The sequence below is a fragment of the Nestor notabilis genome, unplaced genomic scaffold (genome assembly GCF_000696875.1).
Source record: "Nestor notabilis isolate BGI_N333 unplaced genomic scaffold, ASM69687v1 scaffold10536, whole genome shotgun sequence".
Classification (NCBI taxonomy): Eukaryota; Metazoa; Chordata; class Aves; order Psittaciformes; family Psittacidae; genus Nestor; species Nestor notabilis.
This window is the reverse complement of record NW_009931475.1, coordinates 38,066-39,038: the sequence shown is the minus strand read 5'-3', so window position 1 is coordinate 39,038 and position 973 is coordinate 38,066. Positions and strand designations below refer to the sequence as shown.

Below are 973 nucleotides of genomic sequence, written 5' to 3'. Positions count from 1 at the left end.
ATCATTTGTAAATAACTGCAACACTGCTGAAATTAGCGGATATGCAGTAATAAAAGTAGAGAAGAAACCATGCCCACACATACACTGTTCCTTGTAAATACAGTGCTTAAGGAGCCCTATGTTATTAAAGCAGGCAAGAAATTATATAAAAACAAAGCCACTCTGAATCATAATGTAACTTAGTAAGCACTAGATATATTTTAGAACAGTATGTTCAAATACTTACCAATTTCCATAATCAAAATCAAATGCTATAGTAATCTCTGCTCCCTTTGGAATGTTATGGATGGAGTAAATATAAAGATGAATTGTTCCATCTTCAATTACATGCCTCACCTATATTCAAGAGAACATCACTATATTATGATTTTTTTCTTTTTAAAAGAACATGTATAAAAATCACAGGGATTTTAAGTTTGGTTTACAGTTGGGAAACCCAAAGAAAAGGGGACTTTAAGTATATAAAACCTAATTTAACTTTGGTATGTGCTCACCTCTGCATTTGGCGTACATGAACGCCTGATGAATCGAGCTTCATTTCCAAAAGTCCTTGCATCAACACACATTTCTAGCCCATGGAATTTGGAGTAAAACAAAACAAATGGGTATGGCCTGAAAAAGACACAAGAAAAGCAGAGATTTGTAATTTTTAAAGATGCTAAGTATCACTTAGTCTTCAGATTAGTTAAGCTTTGTAACATGATGCTTGGCATGATACATCTGAGGATGGCATGTTTATATTCAAGTTTCGTGATTCTAATCGGTACATTCTCCAAATGTATTCTCAGAATACCAGAAATTTGAGTTACAGCCCTCAATGTAATTCTTCTGCATAGGATCGAAAGGGAGGAACAGGAACAGGGCAGGCCTTTTATGTGGAAAACACCAGGATAAGGTTTCTTAAACTTTTCTTGCAGCAGGTCCTAAAATGAAACTGGGGTAGAAATTTAGGTGCCTCACAGAACCATTAAAA

General features: G+C 34.8%; 1 protein-coding gene across 1 annotated transcript in view; it reads right to left on the bottom strand.

Moving 5' to 3' along the window:
* Positions 1 to 226: 226 nt before the first annotated feature.
* LOC104406826 (histone-lysine N-methyltransferase 2E-like) overlaps positions 227 to 973 on the bottom strand; it is a gene marked incomplete at its 3' end in the record, with an annotated part of 21,258 nt that continues 20,511 nt past the window's right edge. Inside the window, exons 10-11 of the mRNA XM_010015930.1 lie at positions 495 to 612; positions 227 to 336 (exon numbers count right to left, since the gene is read on the bottom strand). Of these exons, the coding sequence (XP_010014232.1) occupies positions 227 to 336; positions 495 to 612 (228 nt within the window). The remainder of the gene's footprint in view (positions 337 to 494; positions 613 to 973) is intronic.